Source organism: Trachemys scripta, chromosome 2, assembly GCF_013100865.1.
Source record: "Trachemys scripta elegans isolate TJP31775 chromosome 2, CAS_Tse_1.0, whole genome shotgun sequence".
In the NCBI taxonomy this organism is placed as follows: domain Eukaryota; kingdom Metazoa; phylum Chordata; order Testudines; family Emydidae; genus Trachemys; species Trachemys scripta.
In genome coordinates, this window is record NC_048299.1 from 113,770,470 (window position 1) to 113,797,333 (window position 26,864).

At 42.4% G+C, this 26,864-nt stretch overlaps 2 protein-coding genes across 4 annotated transcripts in view; both read right to left on the reverse strand.

Moving 5' to 3' along the window:
• Positions 1 to 1,040: 1,040 nt before the first annotated feature.
• CAVIN4 (caveolae associated protein 4) lies at positions 1,041 to 21,673 on the reverse strand. The gene is made up of 2 exons (XM_034761446.1): positions 21,151 to 21,673; positions 1,041 to 1,716 (listed from the first exon to the last, which is right to left on the reverse strand). The coding sequence occupies exons 1-2, from the start codon at positions 21,556 to 21,558 to the stop codon at positions 1,060 to 1,062; spliced, it is 1,065 nt and encodes a 354-aa protein (XP_034617337.1). The 5' UTR covers positions 21,559 to 21,673; the 3' UTR covers positions 1,041 to 1,059.
• Positions 21,674 to 22,083: 410 nt separating this feature from the next.
• Positions 22,084 to 26,864, reverse strand: part of TMEFF1 (transmembrane protein with EGF like and two follistatin like domains 1) — a 214,128-nt gene continuing 209,347 nt past the window's right edge. For all 3 annotated transcript variants that reach the window (XM_034761448.1, XM_034761450.1, XM_034761449.1), the window contains exons 9-10: positions 25,547 to 25,705; positions 22,084 to 23,275 (exon numbers count right to left, since the gene is read on the reverse strand). In XM_034761448.1, coding sequence (XP_034617339.1) covers positions 23,191 to 23,275; positions 25,547 to 25,705 — 244 coding nt within the window. In that variant the 3' untranslated portion in view covers positions 22,084 to 23,190. The remainder of the gene's footprint in view (positions 23,276 to 25,546; positions 25,706 to 26,864) is intronic.

Consider the following 26,864-nt stretch of genomic DNA (forward strand, 5'->3'; position numbering starts at 1 on the left):
CGAGAGCAGAAAACACAGCGGTCCTTTTATCTTAGCAGCTATCTTAAGAAAAAAACAAACAACAATCTGTTTTTCCTCTGCTCTGTCAATGGCAATGAATTCTGAAACTGTTTTCAGTTTTGTATGACTGGAGTAGAGGAACAACTATTCATCAGTTCTTGCACAGAAAAGGCAAATGGGCCTGCCCTTCTCAAAGTTCACTTTAGTCCCACATTCTTGTTTTTAACTCTCTATTCCTCAGTCCCCATATATTAATCTTGATTCCCTTACTACTAATTTAACCATCGCCTTCCTCAGTACCAATTGACACTTGCACTGACCTTTGCATAATACAGATATTCTATCAGAGTTCTCCTTTGCCTCCAGATTTTTCCAGTGTTTAATTTGTCCTATAGTTTTTAACCTGCTGCTGCTTCAGAAAGTGGATCTCTCAACTTCATCAATTCCCCCTTTCAAAATGCTAGAAATCCCTGTTAGTCACTTCAGATAACAGTTCTCAAAAATCGATTGTCTCTGCTGCTTTTTATTGTCTCCAAAGCAATAATTTCCTCCTCCTGCTATTTGAGCGGGCGGTCCAAAAAGAGTCTTATAGCAATTCTTGTAGTCTTCCCTTCCGCCAATATGAAGTAATGCATCTATCTCAGTAGCTTGTTTGCTTTTTGATGTTGGCATGAGATAAATGGAGATGTTCTTTGGATGCCTCTGTGCATAAAACTAAAGATAGCAACAAGGCTATTAAGTGCCTTATATTTTTGTTTTAAATATACAAGAAGTTTCCATCTCCTTGTGATGTGCAATTGTAACTCCCATTCACATTAATTGAAGTTATATGTACACGTCAAGAGAGATGAGACCCTTCATTCTGTTTATGTGACTTTTGTGTAGTAATAAAAAGGCAACAAACACATTGTCTGCTATACATATAAACACTAGAACAGCACCGATATATTTTTCTGCTATAACAATAAAAAGTTACACACATCTCTCAATCTGCCCAAGTGAACAGATACTAACTATGTTTTCTCTTGTACAATAACACAGTATATACTACTTCATCACTTATGCTGGGTGCTTGAGGTCCAACAGAAGAACATTATCACCTCCTCCTTCTGTTGCCTCCTGTTTAAGAACGATTTTTTCAGGGGTGAGCACAACTTTCTCTGCTGGCTGGGACGTGCCTTTTGTTCCACTGCCTTTGTCTTTCTTTACTTTAGTGATCACTTCTGTGTAGGAAATCTCTTCTGTAACTGGTTCTTCTGCCCCACTCGCTGAAACTGCATGCACACCAGCTTCCTGGATTCCTTCTTGCCCTTCAGCTACTGTTCGCTCTTTATCTTTCTTATTGCGCTTGAATGTCTCCTTTGTCGGAGCTGCTTTTGAAATAGTTTTCTTGAGCCTTATCCCAGATTGTTTCAGCCTCTCTCCTGACTGCCTCATTCTCTCTCGCCTCTCGGGTGTCACTATTCTAGTTTGAAGCCTGTTCACCTTTTTGCCAAAATTTTGTCTGGTCTTCTGCATATTTTCCCTTGAAAATGCCTTTTTGATATTATCTATGCGTCTCATGCCTGATTTTTTAAATCGGGATGCTCTGCTTTCATCTATATAATATTCTTCATCAGACGAGAGGTCATCAGGTGGGAAAAATTGCTCCTCCAGGTTTTCACCTCTTGTCCTGTCTTTGATAACAGACAGCGAAGACGGGCATTCTGTTTCCTCCTGTGAATGAAAACATAAAGACATTGTTCCGCTAGTGTTTTAAGGGAGCAGAGCATTTAAGCATATAGCTTTTTTGGCTTCTTATTTGTAAGTATCAATAACTGAGCTATAATTATGTGGCACAGGGAGGTGGGGCCTCGCCTGAGAACCTGCATGATCTCCTGAGGATAAAGGGGCCTGGAAAAACTGATTTTGCAGCCTCTGTTCAGTCCCATGCCTGTTAGGGAGATTGCTTTAAAGGCTGGTGCTACTCTGAAAAGGGTTGAACAATGTAAAACTCGCATCGTTGAGTCCCACATTTAGTGTGCCTCAATGGACTGCAGCTCAAATGTGCTTAGTTTGCAATTAGAAAGGATGTTTTTCTATCTACCAGCCCTGCTATTCTGAGGTTGGAGAGTCAAGCTGGGTTCTTTCCTTCTCATACATCACCAGTAATGAGCACCATGCAGGGCAAGTTGGCCTTTACCTACATACAGCCTCACTGACTCCATATGAACTTCTCAGTATTACCTGTAGCCCCCTCCTTACTTTCATTAGGTTTGCGCAGTTGTAATTAACTGGAGAAATCTGCTGATGCACAGGGAAGAACAGAATCCAGCTCAGACCCTTCTAGAGTATGTCTTCGCTGCAGCGAGGCCAGGCCCCCAGGTCTGAGCACCTAGGTCAGCCTAGCCTGACTGCAGGTGGCCTCACTACAAAGCCCTACTGGTGTTATTGTGTCCTCTGCTTATGCACGTTTCCATGTGTGGCTGGGAGCATAGCCTGTGTCCTCACTGCAAAGGGGGCAGGTTCCAGCCCAAGTTAAAGTGAAGTCTGGGCTTTAATCTGTATCCAAGTAGGGATGCTAGACCAGGTTTAAAGCACCTCCAAACCCAGGTAAAAGGTTTGTGTGTGTGGACAGTGACAGGGGTTGTGCTAAAACCCATGGAAGAGCCAGGGTGAACTCTGCAGCGACAACACATCCTTAGCTGTGTTCGGTTCACGGGAGTAAAATGTCACTGATGCGAGCTGGTAAGGCTCAATACACACCAGGAGTTGATCTGCTGAATGAGAAGCCATTTTTACATAGTCACTTTTCAGCACCACATTTTACTCCTCCCCTATCAATTCAGCAACAAAAGCAAAGCTCCAGGTGGCAGTAGTAGAGGTGGGCAACTCTTAGAAATACATGAATGGCATTGTTTAGTATTACAGGCATACAGGCATTTTCAGCAGTAAAAGTATATTATCCCATGTTAATGCATTAACTGAACAATCAGCAAATATTTGTGGGTCTCTGTAGTGGGTCTTCAATGGGCGGTTATTGAATGGTGCATTAATCACCTTGGTATCCACTGCCTGCCATGTCGCAAGTATTGCTAATTTGTACTGACTATTAAATACATATTCTAGATAAGTGCCATGCTAGCCATGTACTAAGCAGTGAAACCATATGATAAAATACATCTACATTACACCTTTGGCTTTGTTTGGCTGCCCTCTATCCACTAATCCCTCTCAGTGAGTTCAGCTTCAATTGCACCCAACCCTCGTTCACAGGGTGCTGGTGAGGACCGGTAGCTGCATTTTGAAAAGAAGTGATCTAAAGGGAAGCAATGCAATTGGGTGCTTGTGGAGGAGGTGAGCACCTCAGCTATCGTGGTGCTAGGGGTGCTGTAGATACCTAGAGAAAGAGAGATTTTAACTGCCAGAACAGTGCAAGTTATACCAGAATTTTCTGAAAGCTCTTTTTGGGCAGTAAGTTACTGAGCATCATTTTAATGGTAAATGATGTGCAAAAAGTTTCGGGTGAATATTCCGTAAAAGAATACGTCTGAAAAGAGTAGACCCAACCTGTAAATCATCGTCACATACGAGCTGAGCCAAGACCCATTTAGCTCAGTGTAATCATTCCCATGGAGATTCTGGATCTCCCCGATAGAGTCAATTTCTGACTGGTACTAGCAGACATACAGCAGAAAACGTAGAACCAGTAGCAGCTGTGAGATGGAAACTGGCACCCCTTGCTTACCCTAGCACTCTCCTCCTTGGGCACACAAACAACGCTGCACAACGTTTGTTCATACTCCCAAGAGGAGCAGCTCCTCACACAGCCTCAGGCAGACTACATGGCATATTAATATTCTTTTTGCATAATGTATCATTTCCCATTCGTGGGCTTATCACACCTGATTCCTGGAGCTTGTCAGAATTTGGGCCATAGTTTAATAATATTTTCTAACTACCAAAGAAGTTTGAATGAGAGCATCCACCAAGTGCCAGTCAGTTTCTCAAATGTATCTTGTGCTGATGAATTCCTGTATGGTGCACTGCAAACTGAACCGATTTCTGGCCAGAAAAACAGCTGTAATTTTCAAAATGCAAATGCATGTTTAATTTTACTTTACAAAGTATTAACTATCAGTAATATATAATAAAATATATTAAGCCATTTGGCAAATAAAGGCTGTTTATAGTTTGGTCATCTTATTCTGGCTTCTTTAAAACATAAAATGGCTGTTAATGCTTATCAAAATTAAGGGGAAATTATTTTGCTGTGAGATCAGCAGAATTTTATTTAACTCCATATATCAAAACCAGAATGAGCAAGAACTAGAATTCTTTGTTAATAATCTTCATTAATGTGTGAAAATTAACTTTATTACCTAGCTGTGTTATAGCTTCTTTTCATAAAATGAGGGATAGTGTTAACATAGAGCAGCTTTTCTGTAATTAAACTCTTAATTATTAAATTATCATTATTATTATTAAAATCTGTAAATTATAGACCACTACTTTAGCTGAAACATTGACAACAATATTTCCTTACTAACTATTCTGAAACTTGGATCCATACAGGGATGAGTATAGTAGGGTGAGATTTAAGAGTCTCTCCTATAAGAAGAAAACGAGAGCTTAGGTTCTTTTTTAAGACAACATTTGGGCTAACTGACATCCCCAAGTGCACAGAAGACTCCAGCAGGCTTGTGTTCCCTACTGAATGCCATCGCTTCAGTTGTATGTAGATTTACAGTTCACTGGTTTAAAGGGCTGGCTGTAATGTTCACACACACATATTAAAATTAAGAACTAAGAACTGTAAATTATCAGATGAATGTTTTGTGTTTAGGGCACGGGACTGGTACCCAGGAGTTCTGAGCAATATTTTTCAACTGACTCCTTGTGTGACTTTTGCCAAATAATTTAATGTCTCTGTTCTTCAGTTTCTGCCTCTTCTCTGGAGAAACCAGGTATAAAAGGCTAAATTCATTCAGGTTTGTACATCATGCTGCAATCCTTAAATGGGAGGTGCTACAGAAATGGACTGTCTTACTGGAATTGGTCAACATTGTGAAGGTTTTTCAAAATAAAAATCAGTGCTATGTTTCATCCCAGTAGGGAACTGCCCACTCTGAACCACCAACAGGTTTTAGCATTACACTTTCAAAAGTCATTTTTGTTTACTAGGGAAGAGGGAGAATAAAAGCTTCTGTCTCCCAGAGTTAGCACATCTGAGGAAAGTCAGTCTTAGCACTAGGGGGACGCTGATGTGGGGAAAGATGGCTAAGAGCTTGATCCTGTTCCCCCTGAAGTCAAAGGCAACATTCCATTGACTTCATTGGTGCAGGCTCAAGCCCTAAACTGGGTAAGTACCTCTCCACATCGTCCTACCAAGAAAATAAACTGTTCGCTGATGGAAACAGTAGGATGTGGCAGTAGCCCTCTGAGGGGGAAAAGGAGTAAGATGCCTGCCTGCTTTCCCCCTTCTTCCAGCAGCAGGGGCACAAGGCGATGGCTTGCAAGATAGCCAGATCAAATTAAAAAGGGAAAAGGCAAGGTGGGTCCTTCCCACCCAAATGTAAATTATTGTACTCACGTCATCTTACCTGGCCTAGCCAGCTGGCTAGCCACTGAGATAGGAGCTATTTGAGTTATAGAATGCTGGTGCAAGTCAATGGGAACTACCCGTAGGCTTAAAGTTAAGCCTGTGCTTAAGAGTTTGGCTGGAAAGGAGCCAGAGTGCTCAGCACCTTGCCAGCTCAAGTCTTGCATAAATAGCGTTTATCGTCTCTGCGTAGTGACAGAGTCTTGCACCATAGTAAGAGATGCTACACAGATTGGGGTTTTTTGTAAATTGTATTTACGCTATTAATATTTGCACTACTTGTGAAATAGTGTCTGATCACATCATTGAATATGTCTAGAAATGCCTGTGCACACCAGTGCCATTAAGACTGTGTGCATAAAACTGAACTTGGGTTTGTCTTGCCTTTGAGTACTTCATTCTGACAGCGTGCAGCCCCAGCTCACTAAAAGCCACGTAAAACAGAGCTTCTGGTTTTAAGCTCTGGTCTGAACAGCACAAAGTAAACAATATGAAACTCACTGTAGCTACTTTGAGGATAAAGGTCTGCGCCATTACTGCTTACATTCGAATAGATGTCTCCACAGCGAGTAAAATATTTCAAACCTGATGTTTATAACACAAAGCCATTCCCTCCGGCAGAACCTGAACGCTCCATTGCCACTGTGGATCTCTTCGCTCTTATTTTCAATTTAAATCAAAGTTAGAAACGCTGTACTTTGTGTGCACGCACCATGGACTTTGTAATGAAATCTGTTAATGGGCTGCCAGTGTACTCTTGGGTCTGTGCCTGTGTATGCAACTTAGGAAACTTCTAGCCAGTGCTGCCTCTTTCTCTTAGTGAAGGTGCACAGGGAAAGAGGCAGGGGTCCTAATGAGTCCTATCTTCTTCCATATGCTATAGAAAGGGATGCATGGAATGAGGCAAGGACTCCTACCTCACTGATTGTACATAGTGGGACTTACAGAGCATTCTCGTGCTGCCTAACAAGTAGTGGAATGTCTTTGTTTTCCCCTTTATTTTTTAACGTGGGAAATTCCAGACTTCTATAAGTCGAGTCTTAACTTTGTCTTCAATAACCTAAATAGACTGAGCCCCTTAAGTGCCTCACTGTAAGGCAGGTTTTCCAGACCTCTGATCATTCTTGTGTCACTTGTCGAAACCCTCTCCAATTTTTCAACAGCTTTTGTAGTGTGGCCACCAGATTGTGACACAGCATTGCAGTAATGGTCTCCCAAGGCTGTATGTTGAGGTAATACCGCCTCATTACTGCTCCTTGATATTCCTCTGTTTATAGATCTAAGGATCACCGATTGTCTTTGGCCACAGCTTTGCAGTGGGCGTTCATGTTCAGCTGGTTATCCACCATGATCGCTAAATCCTTTTCAGAGTCATTGCTTTCTGAGATAGTCCCTTCTACTGCCCTCTTTGCTTTTAAATATATGACTTTGCATTTGGCTGAATTAAAATACGTGTGTTTGCACCCAGCTTACCAAATGCTCAAGATCATTCTGTATAATGACTTGTCCTTGTTATTTACCACTCCACCAACCTTTGGGAAATCTGAAAACTTTATCAATTATTTTATATTTTCCTCTAGATGATTGAGGAAAATACTAAATAGCATTTGACCAAGATTCCTGCAGGACCCCACTCACAACATCCCCTACTAGATGATCCTTTCCCCTTAACAATTACATTTTCAGATTAGCAGTTAGACATTTTCTAGTCAATGCAATGTATGCTACAGTGATTTTGTATAGTGCTAAGTATTTTTTTAATCAGCGTCCGGCATACTAGTTCACATGCAGACATCTCATTATCAACTAAATGGGTAGTCCCATCTGAGGATATAAAGTTTGACAAAAACCTATTTCTTATAAAAAACATATTGATTTAAATTAATTATGCTACAATACCTTATTTCTTTATTGACTGAATCCTATATCAGCTGTTCCATTATTTTACCTGGGATCAATGTCATGCTAAAAGGCTTGTAATTACCTGAGTCATCCCCTTTATTTTTGAAATATTGGCATGACTTTAGCTTTCTTCCAGTCCTCTGGAACTTCTCCAGTGTTCCAAGTTTCATTAAATACCAGCATCGATGGTCTTGAGAGCTGCTCAGTCAACTCTTAAATTCTGAATGCTTAATTTTTGCAAACAAAGCTCTTTTAAAGGAAGGGGGGTCGCATTTGTTTTTATATGGAATAAAGCGCTATCGACCCCTTTCAAAATGTACAAATACATCTTAATTCATCTGGAGCCTTTCCCCACTGCCTGGCCAGTGCCCCTGTGAGGCAGGTCTCAATATTTTCTTTTTACACAAGGGGAAATCTGGAGGATAAGTTTACACAACAAAGAAGTGTCAGCTTCAGGACTGGAACGAAAGTGTCTTTGTGCCAGCCCCAGTACATAGTCCACTGAGGCTCTAATACCCCCCCTGTTGAGTAAGCTGGTTATTCCACTGATAAAGCAGAGTTTTAGAGTAATGAAAAAACACTATTTATCTCAAAGCACGTTTGAGAGGTGAGTATGCAAGAGTAACCTCATTACAGGGCAGAGAGGTTGAGAGACTTTCCAATAGTGACATAGGAAGGGTCAGACCCAGGACAACAACAAATATCCCCCAAAACAAGGCTGGACAGTGCTCCTTAGTTGAGCCTTTCCATGTGCAGTTGAGATTCAAAAGCTGCAACTATTCTGGCTGCAGTGTTTTGGGGTTTTTTTGTTTGTTTGTTTGTTTGTTTTTTTAAAGCTTCTTTTTCCTTATTTTTTTGAATAGGGAGAAAATCTGATTTTTCTCCCCTATCCTTGTTTTCACAAGCAACTGAACCATTTTGTTCAAACTTGCCAGACAAAAACACACACGTGAGCAGAGACCAGACATGGAAAACTTCCATCCAAATGGTGACTGTTGCACAAACTTGCAAGCATCAGATAAAAGGGGGTTATAATGTAACAATTGGCTTATAAACACATTAAGATATTGTTTCACATGGACATAAGGTGTTCAAGTCTATACAAAAAAACCCAAGAGAAATGAGAATGAGAAATGAGAATAAATATGTCACAGTTTACATATGAGGAAACTAAAGGTCTGGCTACAGTGCAGTGTAAGCCCATGGTTAGTAGAACTTGAGTTAGCAGACCCTGGGACTTGAGCGTCTACATTCATTTGTAACTCTGGTTTAGGAATTGTTAAACCCTGGAGCTTCAGTGTCTACACTGCATTATGTGGGCCTGAGTCCAAACACCCATTTCCCAAACTTCCTAGCACTCTCCCAAAATGTGGTTGCTCTAGCCTTTTGTTGACAGTGCAGTGTGGGAAAACTTGTCTCTCCGTCAAACTTGAGGACAAGGAAAGTTGGCCCGTGGGATACGTTTGGTGAACACCCAAAGCATGAGTCCAGAGGGGCTGTCTACACTGCAAAGCAACAGAGCTTGAATCCTGGGTCCCTGCTTGACCCGTGTGCTCAGACCCTGCACACCCATGGGGTCCTGGGACCCTAGGGGCAAGCCCTGGATTAGTGCAATTTGTGTGTCAATGGAAGGAGGGTTAGGCTTGAGCCTAAATTCAAACCTTGAGATTACTTGACACACCATAATACACAAAGAATAAAAACCTGGCCCGCATTGAAGTCAATGGCAAAATTTCAATTGACTTCAATGGGACCAGTAGTTCACCCAATGAGTTGTCAGTAACTAGGAAACAGATAAGGCCTATGTCAAAAATGGCTTTATCTTTACTCGTAGCGGTGTGTCAGGTACCTGTAGCTATAGGTGGCAGGAAAGGCTCTGGCAGCTCTCCGTGGCTGGAGCTTTTCCCCGCTGCTGGAGTCTTTCACTATAGTGGGAAAAGGCTCCGGCAGTGGGGAGGCAGTAGACTAGCAGGGTAGACATGGGAGACCCTGTTTGGGCATGTAGAGAGCTGTGTAGGGTCCACAGCCTGTGATACTGGCTTGTCTCTACCCTACTCACCTAAATAGTGCCTCACTGTTTATAGTGGTAGTTATACCTGTGCTAGCTGGGCATGCTGTATCTGTACGCTGTAAAAGTAGAAATATCTATTGAGTGCCATTCCCTCTCTCCCTTCTCCATACTCATTCCTTCCTAAATAGGTTATAACAATTGATTTTAACATTCCAGGAGTGCGAATCATCCTACAACATTTTAGTAATACAAACTATATTGAATTTATGCCATCCATGAGCAATTCCAATTCCTCTTGTTTATTACTAGGCTTCTAAAAATTGGTGTCTAGGCAATGCAAGAATTTCTTCTCTTCCTGCCCTTTTGGTCCTTGATTAATTTTGTTTTCAACATCTTGATTTTGTGCTAACTGAATGCTCATAGTTTGCCTCTTTTTACCCTCCCCTTTGCTATTAGTTTAACTCCCTCCTGACTACTCTGGCCAGCCTGTCCCCAAGGAGATTGGTCCCCCTTCTACTGAGGTGGAGGCCATCCAAACTAGATAACCCCCTTCTCCCCATAAAAGCTGGACCAATGTTCCACAAAACCAAAACCCTCTACCGGACACCATTTACCTAGCCAGTGGTTCAATTCCAGAATCTTCTCCATGAAGTGAAAAGTACCTGGCTTGTAGAGCTGGTCAAATTTTTTTGAATGTAAAGGGTTTTTTTTCCCATAGAAAAATAACATTTTTTAAAAAGCAAAATGTTTTGTTCAAAACTATTGACTTTTTCAACAATTTTCATTTTTGTAGCTTTTTTGCCCCTTTTTAATACAAATTTTTATCAAAAATATGTTGTCAAAACAGTTACTGAAAATGTTTGTTTACTGAAGAATGGATGTTTAGTAAATGAAAAACACAATCATTTCAGTGATGATTTGATAAAAGAATGTAATGTAAATAACACAAAAATAATGAAAAATTGGTCAGTTTTTACTGGGAGAAATGGAAATGACTTAAATGAATTAAAACATTCTAAGTAGGTGCACTAGGTTTGTCTCTCAGTGCCCAGACTGAGTTTGCTGGGCTGGCAGTTAAAAAAGACCATCTCTTTCTGTGTAAACATCTGATCCAGAAATAATTGAGACATTTACAGTCACTTTTCAGGCTGCACTTTAAAACTAAAGTGATCAATACACACAACCCTCCCACTCATTTCCCAGTCCCAAGTAAAAAGTTAGAAAAATAATGATAAAAAAGTACAGAAAATAAAAATAAAAACAAAGAAAAAAACAAAATAATAAATAGTATGACATCCCCGCAACTACAGAATCTATTTTGAAAAATATAATAACCATTACAAGCCAAAATACTCTCAACCTTCTCAAAGTCAGAACATCCTTATTCCAAAACTACAGGCAAAGCAGACAAAAATACAAAATTATGTCATTTTATTGTGCTGCTCCGAGCAAAGTAACAGGCCAGTGACCTGTTACCCTGAGCCTACATGTTGCGGGGAATATTCAAAACATTTAAAACTTTATGCAAAATATTTAACAAACACTAATGGGATTAATAAACCCCTCACACTCCTGAAGCTGGAGCACAAATCAGGTAATAGGCAGTCCAGTGCCCAGCTTGTTGACGGAGTGGTGACTGACAACTGATTTGTAAAAGAAACAACCTAGAAATGTTTGATACATGATAAAGAAAAACAAAAATACCCTCACTGGGAAGACCTGCAAACAATCTGCAGCTTATAGGCAAGAAACTAAATCAAAACAATATCACAGCCTAGGAATTTACATTTTAAATTGACCGTACATTATTCAGTGCAACACCCACAGTAAATCTCTAAAACACCAAATCACCCTCATGCCTATTAATACACATATTAACCATGTAGCCAGCTGGTTAACAGAAATTACCATAACAACCTGTCCATTCACCAAAAAGTGTCCTTAGCAACACACAATTTATGTTACTGGTAAAGCCCCCTTGCAATTAACCCTTTAGTCAATCCTTAGCCTCTGGTGAATACCCAATTACAAAGCATCCCATCATTTTGTAAAAGTGTCACTCTTTCACTGCAAGCATGGGACTAAATCTCATGTGATCCTGCTGTAGTTTTGCAGATGTGGAATTAAAATCTCTGCCATCAGGCCAAGTCTGTTCAAATAGGAGCAAAACAGGATTATTTCTTAAGGGCACCTATGGAAGTTCACCCTATTAAGTACGTGCTGAATAAACTCTTCTGCACATAAGACCAAAAATATGCTATTCTGGGGCCAAATGCTACAGCTGGCATGTAGAATTGTTCTTACATAATGAAAAGTGCTTAGTGTGTCCAGCACAGTAAATCCCTCATTTTACTTTCATAAAGCTTCAACTACAATCCCTGTTCCTTAAATTCTGACAGGGGTTCACCAATTTAACCCAAACCACATGAATCCCTCAGTGTTGTTGTAGTTAATATCTTTTATTGGCCCAACTGCTGTTGGTGAGAGAGATGAGCTTTCCCCCTTACACAGAGCTCTTCTTCAGGTCTGGGAAAATGTCACAGCTAAATACCAGGTGGAACATTTAGCATAGGTAGTTAGCACATGTTGCAAGGGGCCATTCAAGGTGAAGAGGCCGGTTAACACCCCTGTTATAAAAAGTGGTCACACACATGTGATAGGGTGTTTTTGTCTTTTATAATTTTCCTGTGTAAGTTCATTCAAGAGGGTAGCAATGAGGTCTGGTTTCACCCACATACTTGTTATTGGAGCATTCAGATGGGACATATGAGGGGGGACATGTGGGGTCAAGTGCCCCCCCCAGATTGGCCTGCTGGGGGGAAGAGCAAGAGGGGCTCTGTCCTTCTTTCCCAGCGCTGCCCCTCCCCCAGCACATTCAGCTGCTCGCCCTGGCAGCCAGGCGAGGAGCGGGATGGAGTTGCTTCTGCCTGAGAGAGCCTGGCTGGGTGGCAGCAGCAGCCCACTACCTACCCGAGCTTGGCTGATAGTGGGTGGGAGCTATCCCCGAGCATGCTGAGGAAGGAGGAGGGGGGGCTCCAACTCACTGGATTTATGGCTTATTACAAGTATCTGTAAACCAGTAACCCCCCTTTTTGTCCTATGAGTCCAGAGGTGTTAATGGGCCACTTCACCTTGAATGGTCCCTTCGAACATGTGCTAACTACTTATGCTAAATTAGCTGTTTGACCTATTATTTAGCCAAGACACTTTACAAAATAGCAGCCGTGTTAGTCTGTATCCGCAAAAAGAACAGGAGTACTTGTGGCACCTTAGAGACTAACAAATTTATTTCAGCATAAGCTTTTGTGGGCTACAGCTCACTTCTTCAGATGCAAGATACTGAGTATCTTTCCCAGACTGAAGAAGGGCTCTGTGTACCTCAAAAGCTGCTCTCTCTCACCAACAGAAGTTGGGCCAATGAAAGATATTACCTCACCCACCTCATCTCATCAAGAATCCATTCTCATTAACTGACTAGAGTGATCCAATGAGAACTCAGTGAGCAAGAAGTTAGAGAACTGTACAATGTCATTCTGAGCAACTCCCATCTCATCCACTCCCTGGGACAGCTTCTGAATGATGCAAAGGGCAGCTGCAGCCCCAGAAAGAAAGCTGTGTGAGAGAAATACGCACATTTAAAGTTTGCTAAACAAGTAAACCTAGTGAATCAGTACCTCTGAAGGAGTCCCTGACAGTCCAGTAAGTACACCTTAGGAGGTTCCATGTTGAGTGGTGTCAGCGTAGGCAGCCCTGTGAATTTGTCATTATCAGTTCAAAATATGCAATTTCCTAGACAGCCTCTTTTAAATGTAGATACAAAGAATATCTGCATGTGTGAGAAGGGGCAGAGACAGGGACAGACAGGAGGTGATATGATAAAAGGGGACATTTGCTAATAACCTGCTTTCAGTCCTGGCCCACAACGACAAAAGGTACGGTTCTTGCAGACTAGATACAGTTGGAAGAGATGCAGCTCTATTAAATACAGTAACTTCTCACTTAACGTTGTAGTTATGTTCCTGAAAAATGCGACTTTAAGCGAAACAATGTTAAGCAAATCCAATTTCCCCATAAAAATTAATGTAAATGGGGGGGTTAGGTTCCAGGGACATTTTTTTCACTAGACAAAAAACTATATATTATATAGATATACACGCAGTATACCTTTTAAACAAACTATTTAATACTGTCCACAACTATGATGATTGTGAAGCTTGGTTGAGGTGGTGAAGTTAGAGGGTGGAAGAGGGAGGGATATTTCCCAGGGAATGCCTTGCTGCTAAATGATGAACTAGTACTTGGCTGAGCACTCAGGGGTTAACACATAGTTGTTAATGTAGCCTCTCATCAAGGCAGCACAAACAGGAGGGAGAGGAGACAGCATAGCAGACAGAGACAGACACACACCTTGTGTGTGGGAGAGAGAGAGAGATCCACACTGCCCCTTTAAGTAAGCTGAGCCACTCTTAAGTGCATTGTCATTTTAAGTGGATCAGGAAGTTGAGACAGCAGCAGCTGCCTCAAGCTCTCTCTGTCTCTCTCCGTCCATGTCCCCTCCGTGCTCTATATGGAGAAGAGGTAAGCGGGGTGCAGGAGCAGGGGAGAGGGGGACACCCTGACATTAGCCCCCTCTTCCCTCCCTGCACAGCAAGCAGGAGTCTCTGGGAGCAGTTCCAAGGCAGAGGGCAGGAGCAGCACATGGCAGTGGGGGGAGGGACAGCTGAACTGCTGATTGATAGCCTGCTGGGCGGCTGCAGCAGGAGATGGGAGCTGATAGGGGGGCTGCTGGTCCACCCTGGTTCCAAGCCCCCACCAGCTAACTGCAACAGGCTGCTCTTCCTGCAAGCAGTGGACAAAGCAGGCGGCTTCCAAACAACGTTATAAGGGAGCATTGCACTACTTTAAATGAGCATGTTCCCTAATTGATCAGCAATGTAACAATGAAACAATGTTAACCAGGATGACTTTAAGTGAGGAGTTACTGTACACCAGGGTGCTGCTGCTAACCACTAAAAATCTGTAACATGCTGTTGATGAGCTCAGATTTTCCCAGTTCTGCAAATGTGCTGTTTTGAGCAACTTCAGTCCTGTAACACCCATGGAAGAAAATGACTTCAGGAGTCTTCACTGGCATATAGAGTTTAATCAGAAGCTACTCATCCTGAAAGGCAAGTTCAGTCAAGGGAAAGTAGAACTCCATTCCCCAGTGTAGAATCAGCCAAAAGGATAAGCACCATGGAGACTTTTATAATGATCAGCCACACTTCCTATGGATAAATCACTATCTAGGCTGTCTAATGATTTGGGCAGGTGGCATGGGAAATGGAGAGTGATCATCTAACTATATTATTCTGGTGCCTTCCAGGCCAAACACAAGCAAAACTTTGAAAACAGGTCCCATACAAATGCAAAGTAAGATCCGCTGTTTTCACCACTTCATTTGCCCAGATTGGGAAAGTCTATGTTGGCTCTAGGAGGATTATTAATTTGCCCTAGTTCATATCATCACAGGAGAAGAGTCAGTCTGGATAAGTCTGATTACACTGGTTCAGAAAACACATGGAGTCAGGTTTATAATCCCATCTGAACAGAGCCCATGAAGTTCATAGCCATGAGCTGCCTTTTAGGGATATAAATGATCAGACTAATCTCACCTTTCCCACCCCCCCTTGAATTTCAAACTTCTTTCCTTGTAAACAAATCCCCGAAAGGGTAAATTTTGTCACTCCAGCATTGACAGGTTGTAACTACTTTTTCCTAAGGAGCACAGGCTATTTGTGGTCTCCCTCTCTGCCTCCAGTGTTTTAGGAGGGCCACAGGCCAATTCACAGTTGTGGGGGGCAGTAGCCGGAGATACCACAGATGGCTCTAGGGCTCACTCACACATGACTGAGCTGGCTCTGCTACTGAAGCGCCAACTTGGCTGTTGGTCACAACAGGTGCAGTCCACTCAGAAGTGTGACCAACCACCTGATTTAGTGGACGAAGCATGGCCCTGAAGGCAATTTCTTTGCTACAACCCTGCTCTGACACAGAGTCTCTCTATGGTTTTAGCTAAGGCAATTAACTTTTCTTTCTTAGTTTCCCCATCTGTAAAATGGGATTATATAGTCACCTATGCCACATGAGTAATATGAAGAGTAAATAGTTAAAGTTTGTAAAGCACAATGTAAGTACTAAAATTCGCTAGAATGCACACCAAATCCTGCAGTGACTGGGGACCAAGCTGACAACACATTCATCAGCTTAGTTAGACAATTGTTCTAAAAAAACCTTAATTTTTCAAGGAATTTACTTGGAGCACCTCAAAAGCAGCAGCATCATGTCATCTGGGTGCCAGACCTGTGTCCAACCAACCGTGCACAACCAACCGAGCTGCAACAGGAGTTTGATGGTGACCTAATGATTCTGGCACATTTGTATTTTTATTTCTATACATGTAAACGAGTCAGGTAGGTTCGGAGTGTATCCCAACGAATCAACTCACCAACCATCTTCACAATTCCAGGCCCTTGCGCTGTGTGTAGTGATGTGATCATGGTGGAGAGGAGTCAATTATGGTGTGGTACAAGGCTGCAAAGTTGTTTGGCAGGCCAACCCCAAAACATAAAAGTCAACTCATGTTAGGAATGCCCACTTTGATTGTCAAAGCATTTTCAAATGTGAAAGTCAGTAGCCATGAGTGAGATCCAGAATTCCTTTCATAGGACATCTTTTTTACGGGACTTTGTAACTAGTTCCTGAAATAAAAGACATTACCTCAGGCACCTTGTCTAACTGGTTCCTAGGCTCTTTTAAGCGTATAACTTCTAAATTAAAAAAAAAAAATTCATCTGAGGTAACTCCCAGCTTGACCAGAGAGTTCCAAGAGAGGACCAAAAAAAAAAAAAGGAACAGCTTTCTTCAAAATGAAAAAAAAACAAAGCATGCACACACACGCACACACTTTAATTCCATGTTTTAATTATTTACCCAGAATGACTAAAATAGCCAAAGACTACTTTACTGCAGACAAACATCAGTTTCTCTGGGCTGTTCCTCAAACCTATCTGAGACTACTGCTTACCTATACAGTTGTGTCCCTCCAAACTATACTACTGCAGTACCAACAGGACACATAGTACCCCAATTTGAACTAAAACTGTGACTTTAACCATGACAACTGTCTGGGTGGCAGGGGTACCTGGCTGCCTCTCTCTCCATTACCTGACCTTCTTAAAAATTAATCATCTCTAGAACAGTGAAAAATATTCACATTGAGCCTCAAACCCACTTGTGTTGAGTTTGGAAGGTTTCAATTCTTATTGGATGGTTGAGGTCAAGCCAGCAAGAGAACCTGCTTTGCTTCCAACTGACCTGAGCCAAATTACACTCTGCAGTTTGCTAACCCTATTGCAGACTGAACCCCCAACTATCTTCTCAGCCTCAGGTCTAACAAAGTCTAGTAAACCACCCCTTGTTCTCATTTCCCTAACTCGCATGGTCAAAGATTCTCATTAGGACTCCATTTAGCATAAGGGCTCGTCCAACACTTTTTTGTGAGGGATGAAGGGCTCTTGGACAATCATTTCTAGGCCTGCATCCTCTAATTGGCTTCTGCCTCTATTAATTGTTGTATCAAAACTATTAATTAAGAAAAATTAACTGGGACAATTTTCTCTGTGTTGATTTTATGAACGAACCCTGCTGTGCTGATTGACAGAGGCCATTACAGAAATACAAACTCATTGATCGAAACAGGTAAGTCACGTTCCCCTCATTACACACAGTCCTTCACAATATCCCTAATGCCTCTCAGGCAAAATTCCACTGTAGATGAAGGCTTCCCTTCCAACATCCAACTCCATAACGAACTCAGTTATGATGCAATTTAGCATACAGTGCAGTAGCGAGGAAGTCCCAAATTGCTTTAGTGCATGTCAATGGACTGTCGCTCCTCTTATAGTGATGTTTCACTCCATTAATGCCTTGGCGGTGGTTTGCGGGGTGGGGGGGAGGGGGAGGGTTTGCACTAAATCAGTGTGGTTGCACTGGACCAAGCCCCTGGTGTAGCAGCACTGCACTGCTGTACAAAGTGACTTGCACCAGCACAGTGTGTAAAGTTTCACTACACTCCTAGCAGGTTACTCTGCTCTAATGCTCCTGGAATGGGGACAATTACCACCCACCAGCAAGGTGTTAAATGTTGTATCCCAAGAGGATTAGCAGATAGGGGATAAAAGAAGTTTCCACTAGCTAATGAGTGTGTGTGTGGGAGGGGGTGGGGGGACGGGACTGTGGCCTGGTCTACACTAGAAAAGATTGATTTAATTACATTGGTCAGGGGTGTGAAAAATCCACACCCTGAGCGGTGCAATTAAACCAATTTAAGTTCCTATGTAGACAGAATTCTTCCATTGACCTACCTACCGTCTCTCAGGGAAGTGGATTACCTACACCAATGGGAGAATCCCTCCTGTTGGCATAAGTAGTGTCTACACTGAAGGGCTGCAGCCCTGCAGCTGTGTCACTGTAGCATTTTTAGCGTAGATACATGCTAAGAGGAATCCACTCTTGCTGTAGCTGATCTAAACAGGGATGGGAATATGAAGAGTGAAGAGGCTAATTCAAGATGCTGATTCTGTTCAAGAAAATCAGATGCCAGGAGGCTCTCGGCAAAGTCTCCTTTGTCTCCTAAGAAGAGACAATAAAAGTAGCAGCAGTTGTCTTTTCTGGTTCTGTGTAAATCTCTGGTAGGACACTTCCACAGGCTTTTTCATGAACTATGTGAAAATAAATGACAACAAGCATGTCTGTGGGGAAAAAATAAACATTGTGTTTTTTGTATTGAATTAGCCATCACCCCCCCCCCAATATTTTCGGAACATTGACTATGTTGAAATATCTCATACAACAACTATGGAACAGTGGAAGCAATGGAGCAGCACCCCACCAACGGACAAAGGATTCAAAGATGTTCATTTCCTCCAGCAATATGATTACTTGCAAGGAAAAACAAAGAATATCTACATTCATATCTACCATAATGGTGCGGAGTGAGCGCTATTAACGCAGCCTGCAAAAATTAAAAACAATAGGCCAGATTTTGCCTTCACTTTCAACTGTGCAGCCTCATCAGGGTCACATAGGCATGAGAGAAGAATTCGACCCACTGTCTGTATTTGATAAGATTTTATGCTATCATCAGTTTCCACCGGCACTGTTTTCATTGCTAACCAGGGGTTTGGCTAGTACCTCCTCTTACTAGAAATCAAATAATTTAAAAGCTAAATCGGCCTACAAACACTTATGCACATGAGTAACTTTTCTCAGATGAACACTCCCAATCACGGACATGAAAAAAGTTATTTGTGTGTGTTCACTGATACTTTAAAGAATACGTCATGATAAATGATGTACACGAACAAAACTTTTAGGGTCCTAATAAGGGGCTGAGCATCCTCCGTTTCCACTGAATTCTAGAGGAGTCGAGCATGTGATGCTAGCAGACCAGGTGCCAGCTCAGGCTCAGATCCCCATGCCTCAACTGAACACTGACAAATACCTAGCTGGAATCAGTCTGGCTCACCTGGGTGTTCATATTGTTCACATCGGTATTAGAATGATAAGAATGTGTTTAGACTTTATGGAATGCTTGTGAGTTGCTGCAGGCATTAATCTCACTTATAATGTCTGTATCCCACATTACAAGGTAATAGCTGCGTGTTTGCATTGTAAGCCTCTGTAACTGTAAATCACCAGGCAAGAGACAGCCATTAACTAGTGTGAAATGCTGGTCTCCAACAGGAGTTATGTCCTGCTTGACAAGGAAGGCCCATTGACACCAGATGGACTAGAGTGAAACATTTAATAGGACAAAAGACTTAGTTGCTTACTCTCCCCTCTATGGAGATGAGTCTTGCAAGTGAATCCTTCCCATCAGCTGAGTTTGCATCTCAAAGCACAGGGGGGGAAGGGAATAAAAAAACTCTAACAAAGAGGAACTGTATCTTTATGCTGCTTGGACGCTAGGGTGCAAGGCTCACTAGACATAAGCAAAAGATCCCCAGTGCTTCGCGTGAGTTGGCTTTTATTACTTTTTTGAAATTTAAGATTGGAACTCTTATTTCCTTTTCCTATATAATAAATCTGTAGAGAGGTTATTATAGGATTGGCTGCAAGCATTGTCGTGACCTGGGGTAAATGGCTGGTTCTTTGGGACGGGGAATAACCTGAATATTGCTGTGATCCTTGGTGTCAGGGACCATCTATCACACGTCCGCCCATCTGGGTGACAAGACAGACTGGAGTTCCCAAAGGAATGGTCTGTGACTCTATGTTATGGCTGTTAGAGAGCCTGAGGAGTTTACACTGGATAATTGGTTGGTGAAATCTAAGTACAGAATTTGGGGTTTGTGCTCCAATTCCTAGCAGTCTGCCCTGAGGTTGGTACTCATGCTCCTGTGTCACTGCAGGACAGCTTGACAGAGCATGCTTAGAACTTCACAGGATCAAGTCCTTAACACCTAGTGTTGCAGCATTTTCCAGTAAGTGGCCTAGCCTTGTAACACCCCCTAGCATGGTTAACATTTTTGTATTTGTATGATCCATGGACAAGAAACTTATTTTCAAGCAACTTGCTTTCGGACAATAAGAACAATTGCTATTTATTCATTTACAAGAACAAGTAGAATTATAAAATAATCATAATGTAAGAAAAATATAGGATTTGTTTTTGATCCTGCAAAACCTTGCTCATGTTAGGGTACGTCTATACTTACCCGCTGGTTCGGTGGCAAGCAATCGATCTTCTGGGATCGATTTATCGCGTCTTGTCTAGACACGATAAATCGATCCCGGAAGTGCTCGCCATCGACGCCAGTAATCCTGCTCCGCAAGAGGAGTAGGCGGAGTCAACGGGGGAGCCTGCCTGCGCGTGTGGACCCGCGGTAAGTACCTTTAAGTTCGAACTAAGATACTTTCGACTTCAGCTACATTATTCATGTAGCTGAAGTTGCGTATCTTATTTCGAAATGGGGGCTTAGTGTGGACCAGCCCTTAGTATTCCTTAGTCATGTATTTCCAAAGCAGTCAATGAGACTACACGCAAAAGGATGGTTTGTGTGATAAGGGGGTGCAGGTCTGAACTTAGTTTTGAATATTCGTTCCTATGAATTGAGACCATGAAAAAACTTTTCACAGCTACAAAAAACCTTGATAACTGCAAATAAAATACACTATACTTGAAAATTAACATTAAAGGAATGACTAAATTCTGGAGCCTCCATAAATAGTTTTACTGTTTGGACTTCTACCTAATATGGTGAAAAAATAACAGATGATTGTCAGGCATGACTAGCATGACAAGATTTACAGTGCCTGCCTCATATTACCTTTCACATAGGCAACAAATAGTCCTTGCTGATCTGCGGTTAATCTTACACTCCTGCCTGAAAAGCCAACCGATACTAATAATAGACTGTGAATTGCCATCAGTGGGTTCATGTTGAAAGACACTGAAAGGCAGAAATCAATTTTAAAGAACCTATAACACAACTCCTACACTGGGAAGACTAAGTTACCTGTCTTTTGATTTGTTAAACAACTAGTGTTTCCCAGGAACTATCAAGGATGTGGCAAAACTTCAAAGGTAAAATAAATTAAAGTGCATTCATACCTGGTATATTACAACCCGAAATTTGTTTTTTCTCAGCATCTCCTCTTGTTTTGCTTCAACCTTTCGCACATTAGCACTCTGCTTTTCCACACGTGCCCTCACTTCTTTAACGTGGGAACTAACTTTGCAGGTTTTCTCAAGCAACTTGTTAACAGTGTAGCCTGTATTGCCATGAGTCTGGGCAAGCTTTAAAATATCAATCTGTATGGTCTTGATAGCGTTCTCCATTTCTCTGTGTCGCTCCTCTATTCTTTTCTGGCTCTCCTGTACACTGTGTACAATGTTGGCTACTTTATCTAGGACTGTCACAATTGTATATGCAGCATCTTGCTCTTCATCTTCTGTGACATTTGAGAGACGATTTTGATGGATTTTGTCAGCCTCCAAGGTAACTTCATGGTGATCCATTTTGTCTGTGTTCAGTCAGGTTTACAGGAACTGAAGTATAAATGCTCCCCACGATGACTGTTCAAATCTTAGGGAAACAATTCTGGCACCTGTGCAAGAAACTTGACAGCTGGCCTCAGAGATGTTCAGAGCAGGGTGTGAAACTCCACCCCAGGAGAATGGTCAAATATTTATAACTACAGACTATCCCTCCATGATTATTTGGATACTTTTTGCAATATGAAACCTCTAAAATTAGGAGGGAATGTCTGGAATGGAACATACATTTAAAGGGTCACACTTCTGTACTAGTGACGTTATTAGTGTTAATCTGGGAAAGTTAAGCAACTTACTAATTAAGCAGGAGAGCCAACTGGCATATTTATTTAAGATCTGCTGTTGCTCTCATTTCAATGAAATGATTTCCTTTGGGGGAATTCAGACAGTTTTCAAAAGTAAACATGAGTGTATTTAAGCCAAAAGGAGCAGTTTTCAAATCACTCTGGCTACGAAATCAAGTAACAAATAAACACACTAAAGCAGAGGCAATATAGTGAAAACATTGTATTGTGACATGCTTTTCCAGTTCAAATGTTGAAAGCATTTTTTTATTGAACAAATTATTAAATCCTACATGCAGAATTCTGAAAGCCTAAACTACATGTTAAACAGCTGAACACATCCTACTCACATTTTATCTCTGGATCTTTTAAACAACAACTAACAGTCTATTAATATAACTATAACCAGCAGACTAATTTGGATGGATTTTATTTAGCTCTTGAAAATATTCTATACAAGAGCAGTAGTCATTAATTAACTTTATTTTTTTAAATCACAAACACTATACAATCTGTCTTGTTGGTGTTAAAACATCTATTGTCTTAAAAAAAGTTTAATAAGTATTAAAGCAGTTTTAACAGCGATAAAGTAGGCTTTATTCCAATCATGTGAGTTTGATTATTCAAACACAGATTTTTACAATAACAAAATCTACCAAGACCTACTTCTTTTGGAACTATGCCATTTGCTCTACTGGATTATGAAATTTATATTTTTACTTTTTAAAAATAAAGTGTCAGAATTATTTATGAAGACGGTAGTGCTTAGACCCAGCCAATACATTTTATAAATATGTTACAACTACACACAGTACACAGCTTCACAATTCATGCGATAGGCAGTGTCTAAAAAATCAGTTACTAACTTTCAAAAACATTTAAATATCTATGGTATTTAAACACAGTGTCTCCTAGTTTTTTCGTAAGAAAAGTAAGCTGTAAACATCTTTACCTTTAGTTCATGCCTTGTTTGCTAGGTAATGGTGGGTATTTTTGTTTTTTATCTACAACCATTGGTGAAATAAGTCTGTGTTCTCAAAAATATTACATTCCATGAATAAAGCACAAATCTACTATATAACCATGTGATACAGATACAGAAAATGAACTACGGTATTCAAAAACATAAAAGGAAAATTACTAAAACAGTCCTTAGCTGTTAGAGCTGATGCTTTCAGAATACAACAGACCAACAGTGCTACACTAAAAATGTCCAAAAATAAGGCCTCTGAAATAAATAGTTCCATTCTTTAAAAAAAGATATAATAAAAATGTACATCACATGGTCAATGTAGGTATAAAAATCATCACGTTAAACCATCCTGGATGATGTATCTGAAGTAAAATGGCCTAGGTTTTGCTTCTGTCGACGTCCTCTGTTGTTTTTAGGGCATTTTCTGTATTTTTTTAAAGAGGAAGAAAATGTATTTTAATCTTATTCTACATATTTAAAACAGCATTCATGATTTTACTTTCTTCTTTTAACCAAAAATCTCAATAACAGCATAGTGTCTATCAGCATCACTGACTGGGGAAGTGCACCAGTGCTTTGGTAGTTTGGCACATAGGTGCCAACTCTGTGGGTGCTCTGGGGCTGTAGCACCCACGGGGAAAAATTGGTGGGTGCTCTGCACCCACCGGCAGCTCCCTGCCCCCCTCCCCCAGCTCACCTCTGCCTCCGCTTCACCTCCACCTCCTCCCCTGCTTGTCCCCCCTTGCTCCCAGTGCTTGCCGCCGCGAAACAGCTGTTTCGTGCGGCAAGTGCTGGGAGGAAGGGGGAAGGAGAGGGAAAGCGGCATGCTCGGGGGAAGAGGCGGGGCCAGGATTTGGGGAAAGGGTTGGAATGGGGGTGGGGTAGGGGTGGAGTCGGGGTGGGGGAGGGGCCAAGCACCGACCGGTACCCGGAAAAGTTGGCATCTATGGGTTGGCACTTTGGAGGGTCTATGACATCCCAGGCTACTGTGGTAGCAGCTGTTGCCAGGAGAGATGCCTTTCATGTGAATTTAGAGTTGAAAGCACTCTGGCCTTGATCCCACACAATATTTAAGCATGTGATTAATCCCACCGACTTCACTGGAACTCCTCACGTATTTAAAGGTGAGTACATGCTTGAGAGCTTTGTTAGATCGGGGCCAAAGTCCTCAGTGCCTTATGAGGTCAGGCCCTTGACAAGAAGAGGATCTGGACTTCACTACAGTTATCTGTGCCTTTGTCAACTCACGTTCCCACAGGGCTCTCTCTTAAGATATCTTGGAAACTTAACAGAGTGCAAAATTCAGCTGCTCATTTCCTAAGAGGAGCTTAACAGGGACAGCACATTGCACGGGCGCTCTACAGACTAGAGCACTAGCTGCATATTCATTTCTAGGTGGGGTTTAAGGTGTTGGCTTTAACCAATAAAGTCCTAAATGGTTAAGCAGCTGGGTACCTGAGGGATGCACCTTTCTCCAATATGACAGCACCGCATTTATGATCACTGGAGGGGCCTGAACCCACACATCCTCTGGTGGGGAGAAGGGGCCACGGTGTTTTTCATGAGGTAGCTTCTACTCTGGAAGTATCTCCCACTTTTGTCTAACCCAGGGGTTCTCAAACTTCACTGCACCACAAGCCCCTTCTGACAACAAAAATTACTACACGACTCCAGGAAGGGGGACTGAAGCCTGAGCCCTCCCGAGCACTATTGTTCTAGGAGAGGGTGGGGTGCAAAGCCAAAGCCCGAGGCCCACCAGCCCGGGCAGGGAAGGGGGGGCAAAGCCCAAGGGCTTCAGCCCCAGGCACATAGGCGCCAACTTTTCCGGGCGCTGGTGGGTGCTCGCCCTCAGCCCTGCCCTGCCCCCATTCCAACCCCTTCCCCAAATCCCGGCCCCGCCTCTTCCCCCGAGCGCACCGCGTTCCCTCTCCTCCCTCCTCCCTCCCAGCGCTTGCCGTGCAAAACAGCTGTTTCGCGGCAGCAAGTGCTGGGAGCAAGGAGGGACAAGCAGGGACACGGCGCGCTCAGGGGAGGGGGCTGAGGCGGAGCCGAGGCGGAGGTGAGCTGGGGTGGGGGGGTGGGGCAGGGAGCTGCCGGAGGGTGCAGAGCACCCACCAGTTTTTCCCAGTGGGTGCTCCAGCCTCGGAGCACCCATTGAGTCGGTGCCTATGCCCAGGCAGGGGGTATGTAACCTGAGCCCGTTGCCCAGGACTGAAGCCCTTGGGCTTCGGCTCTGCATGGTGAGGCTCAGGCTTTGGCCCCGGGCCCCAGCAAGTCTAATGCCAGCCCTGGTTACCCCATTAAAATGGGGTCGCAACCCACTTTGGGGTCCCGACCCACAGTTTGAGAACCACTGGTCTAACCAATTTGCTAATGTTTGGAATCTACTGTAAAGCTCATATTTTCTCCTCAGCTTTTGGCACAGGATTGGTGGAGGGGAACGGAGCGGCTAGCGGTGATTTGTGTGTGAAGGGGCAGTTTATTGTCCTGACTGATTTAGATGTTGTGATAAATACAGAGGCATCATGTAACCAGTCTGGACACATTAATCATTCTATATTTGATCACTGTATTTTTTAGAACGTGTGTTATGCACATAGAGCTTTGGGACAGTCAAGTTCCTAAATACATTTATAATAAATAATCACACATACATAAAAATGTGTGGTGTTATATTGCTTTTATAATTACCTACCTTGTTATGCACATGACAATTGCAACTATAATGGCAATCTGTACAGCTCCAATTATTGCTGCAATAAGGACATGTGTAAGCTTTTGTCTGCTTGGTACAACATAAAGAATACTAAAGTCTGTCTTTTCACAGTGCTGTCCAGTATATCCTGATTCACATCTGAAAGACACAAGGAATATTTCATGGAATATTGAGTCTTATCAATATGCAAATCATTCTGCAGATAAAATAGTAATCTGAGGGACAGGCAAAAAGCCTAGTAATCGATGAAAACTTCAAAAATTGGGACATAATGTAAAGGGTGGAGGATAGTATAGAGACAGCAGGAGAAAAACCCACTTGTCACTGTCTGCGCTGCTACTTCCATGACCTCAGATAAGGTTTGAAGGCAAGAACAGCACAAGGGATTTCCTCTGAGATTCAGCCAGTTCTGAAAATGAATGAAGCAAGCTGTCACCCAGGCCGAGGGGAGGCTGAGGAGAGTGCAAGGTTTTACAGCACGGGTCTTCCTTTTGTGGAGAGAGGGAGGCACAGAGTGGATGTCCTCCACTTTCATCAAGTACAACTAATTTTGCCTAGTAAGGCTCCCTGGGCCCTGTGGTCTCAGTTCAACAAAGGAAGTAAGCATAGATTTTAAGAATGTGATTTCAGTGGGACAGCTCATGTGCTTAAAGTTAAGCACATGCTTAAGTACCTTGTTGAACTGGGGCCTAAGTTAGGGAACAACAAACAGATGTGATAAAACAAGTGGGCAGAGGATCTCCAGAAATTGATCTCCAGAGGATCTCCAAACTCAGTCAGGGACCAGGGTGCATGGAACAAAACAGGAATATATGACACAAATCAAAAGACAATGAGGAGGAACAATGGAGAAAAATTGATGATGTTACTATGGAAGAAGTGTGTGTGTATATATATACACACAAATATAATATGCCTATCAGAGCTGAGCAAACTGTGTAGAATTTGGTTTGTGTCAGTTACAGGAACAGAACTCTGCAAGGGCTTTGTGGAAGGACTGGCACCAACACCACCTGTTTTATCGGGATGGTTGGGTTCCAGCCCAAACCTGTCCCATTGCTCTCCCCACAGCCAGCTCTTAGCCTGCACTCACCAAATGCCCAGTAGGCCAGAACTCCAGGCTGCAGATGCTAGACAAAGGCCAGGCTAGTTCCCCAGAAGACTGTACAGAAAGGTCAGGAAGGCTGAGGTCCTGGCTCACAAGTCAGATGATTCTAGGACCGCATCAGGCACCCCCCCAAAAGCCATGCAGGAAGATTAGTGCAGTAACAAGCACCAGTCAATGTCCAGGCAGGAC